Source organism: Charadrius vociferus, unplaced genomic scaffold (genome assembly GCF_000708025.1).
Source record: "Charadrius vociferus isolate BGI_N301 unplaced genomic scaffold, ASM70802v2 scaffold858, whole genome shotgun sequence".
In the NCBI taxonomy this organism is placed as follows: Eukaryota; Metazoa; Chordata; class Aves; order Charadriiformes; family Charadriidae; genus Charadrius; species Charadrius vociferus.
This window is the reverse complement of record NW_009649724.1, coordinates 2,694,603-2,697,902: the sequence shown is the minus strand read 5'-3', so window position 1 is coordinate 2,697,902 and position 3,300 is coordinate 2,694,603. Positions and strand designations below refer to the sequence as shown.

Here is a 3,300-nt window from a genome sequence, read left to right as displayed (position 1 = left end):
ACCCCAAGACGCACAGCTGGACCGACCTCACCCACTGGCACTACACCACCATGTACCTCTTCTTCCTCCTCTCCGGCATCGTGGACGTCTCGCACTCCTCGCTCAAGCTGCCGCTTGGCTTAGATCGGCTCTCGCTGTCGGTGGCTCTCTTCATCGAAGGTAAATCGCACGCGGTGCCCGGTAGAGTAGGGGATATGGGACAGGGGCAGCACTGGCAGGGTCACCCATGTGCAGTAGCCCAAAATCCCTGGGCTGTTTTGAGGCTGGCGAGGTACTGTACAAGCAACTGGAGCCGGAGGGTGGGCAGATGCGCGATGGCACCCCCTCCCTATAGTTTTCCAAATACGAACCCGGCCATGGCTGGGTGCCCCGGGTGCATACGGGACCCACGAGGCCCTAGGGATGTGTGCCTCTTCTGGTGACAAGCAGCTGGCTCTCTCCGGAGTCACAAAAAGGTGGTGTCCCCCTGCCTTGGTTGGGTGCACAGCAGGACAAACCCTGATACAAAGCTCCCCACCACCTTCTGAGCTGAAGGTCACCATGAGATGATTTTGCCCCTCTGCTGCGCTCTGGGGAGACCCCACCTGGAGTGCTGCGTCCAGCTCTGGAGCCCCCAACGTAAGAAGGACACGGAGCTGTTGGAGCGGGGCCAGAGGAGGCCCCGGAGATGCTGGGAGGGCTGGAGCCCCTCTGCTGGGAGGACAGGCTGGGAGAGTTGGGGGGGTTCAGCCTGGAGAAGAGAAGGCGAAAAAGGGGAGACCTCAGAGCCCCTTCCAGTGCCTAAAGGGGCTCCAGGAGAGCTGGGGAGGGACTCTGCATCAGGGAGGGGAGCCATGGGATGAGGGGGGATGGCTTCAAACTGGAAGAGGGGAGATTTAGATTAAATATTAGGAAGAAATTTTTCTCTGTGCGGGTGGAGAGCCCCTGGTGCGGGTTGCCCCGAGAAGCTGTGGCTGCCCCATCCCTGGAGGTGGTCAAGGCCAGGTTGGACGGGGCTTGGAGCAACCTGGGCTGGTGGGAGGTGTCCCTGCCCAGGGCAGGGGGGTGGAACTGGATGATCTCCAAGGTCCCTTCGAACCCAAACCGTTCTGTGATTCTATGATCACTGTGCTCCCCCTGACAGCCCTACGGCCCTGGCCGGGGATCCCCACGGTTACAGGGGCTACTCTGCGGGCAGAGCGGACCCTGGCGCCGGGGACTACGTGGTCCTCGCAGAGTGAGGGTGATGACAGCAGGCTGTTTGCTGTCTGGCTCTTCTGACCGGGCAGATCATAGCAAGACCTGGAGGATAGGCTCAGTGTTCAGATATTTTTGTTTGTTTGTTTTTGAAAAAACAAATCCCAGAGCATCCTTTTCTAATGCAGTGTGAATCTTGGCAGGTTTGCTCTTCTGTTTCCATGACTACAGCGATGGTGCACTGGACCACCACCTCCATTCCCTGCTGGCCATGGCTATCTTTGCTGGAGCCCTCTGTGCCCTCCTAGAGGTGTTTCTCCGAGACCACATCATCCTGGAGACCTTCAGGACCAGCTCCTTCCTTCTCCAGGGCTCTTGGCTTTGGCAGGTCAGTGTGTGTCCGGCGCTGTCCTCCGAGCAGTGGGCTTTGCAGCCAGGAAGGCAAGCGGAGAGGGGCTGCTCTGCCCTTTATGGCGCATCTGTTAGGGTTAAAATTGTAAGCCGGTTGGAATATCTTAGTAAATAAGAGAAGGGAAAGTGCCAGAGCGGTCCTCGTGGAGATAAGCACATTTAATGTCTGCAGCATGGGCAAACCTGCACGATAAATGGAAATTAGACCCCACGAGGGTGGGAAACCACAATCATGAGTTTTTAATCTTTTTATTACGTCCAAGTTTTTCCCCTCTATGTGTTCCAAGTAACTGGAAATATCTGGAAACCTCTCATAATCGCCCAGCTTTGGGTCTAGGGAGAAATGCGCAGCCTGGCAATGCAGCCTTTGGACTGCCAGCTTTCTCTGGGGATGCTGGGCTGCGCTGTGAGCCCTAAGGCTTGTCTGCAGAGCATCCCTCTCCTCCTGAAACACCCCCACCCGTGTCAGTGTGGGGAGACGAGTGTGCTCGGGGGTGCTGATGGCAGTGGTCCGGGTGTTACTTGGGATTATTGTGCTTCTAGTCCATAGCCAGCTGCGGCAGCGTGGCTAAAATCAGGAGGAAAAGAGAGGAGGGATGTGCTATCGCCCGATTTGTGCTGGTGCCTAACATCTCTTCTGTCTGCCACCAGATTGGGTTCGTGCTCTTCCCTCCGTGGGGAGGACCGGGCTGGGATCAGACCGATCGCAGCAACTTCGTGTTCCTCACCATGTGTTTCTGCTGGCACTACGTGGGCGCGCTCGCCGTCTTGGCAGCAAACTCCGCTGCGTCTCGCTGGTACGTGGGGGAGAGGGGTCCCAGGGGGTCCCGGCACCGTGCACGAGCTGGGATGACCAAGAGCAACACCCAGACCCGATGCTACCCTGGGGAACCCAGCCACCAGCATCTCATGGGATAAGAAAAGTGGGTGTCCTTGCATGGACGAGTCCATGGCTTGGCTGGAAAGGATGGGTTTGGTGTCACCACGGAGCAGACAGTCCTTAGCATCCTTCCCGAGCGGGCTGGGGGTGTGCTGATGGCTCTCATTGCCCACAAATTCCTGACCAGTGTCACTGCCCTTTCTGTAGCTGCAACGAGTCCTGCCAGCTGAAATTTGGGGACATCGATGTGGAGCTGGACTGCGGCATGTGCATCCGCAAAGGCAACAAGAGCTCCAGCGGTGCCCTGCTGCCGGAGAGCCCATCGGATGATAAATGAGGCCATGGAAACATCTTCCCCGTTGTGGCTTGGCGCTCTTGAGATGAGGTTTTTAATTAGTCTTGATAAACTACACCGGCACTTGATGGTGGAGCATCAGAAGTGGGAGGCGGGACCCCGAAGGCAGAACGCGGCAGGAGATGCGAAGCCTTTCCCGTGCATCCCTTTGGCGGTAGCAAGAGCAAACCAGGCTTGTCTGGGAGGGAGGTCTTTAATTTTCCATGCTGCAGCTCAGACTGTGAACCGCAGCACTGGTTTGCTGATGGAGTCCAACTGGTGTGGCCGATCTGGCTATTTTTTTAATGTTATTTTCACTTCTGCTCCTGCAGAAGGGAGCCAATCCAGCATTTGAAGCTCCCGGTGGCTGTCGCTCACTCTGGTGTTAATTGGAGGGTGTTTTGTACAAAGCTTAATGTGCACACAGTATACGTGATCACCAATAAAGTCCTTTAACAAACCACCTCGACGGATCTCCTCAATACGATGCCTTGAGATT

At 56.5% G+C, this 3,300-nt stretch overlaps 1 protein-coding gene across 1 annotated transcript in view; it reads left to right on the top strand.

Moving 5' to 3' along the window:
* The window catches only part of LOC104291554 (transmembrane protein 45B-like), a 3,289-nt gene extending 485 nt beyond the window's left edge, over positions 1-2,804 (top strand). Inside the window, 4 exon segments of the mRNA XM_009890803.1 lie at positions 1-159; positions 1,380-1,564; positions 2,239-2,384; positions 2,675-2,804. The exon segment at positions 1-159 is cut by the window's left edge and continues 18 nt beyond it. Of these exon segments, the coding sequence (XP_009889105.1) occupies positions 1-159; positions 1,380-1,564; positions 2,239-2,384; positions 2,675-2,804 (620 nt within the window).
* The last annotated feature ends 496 nt before the right edge of the window (positions 2,805-3,300 follow it).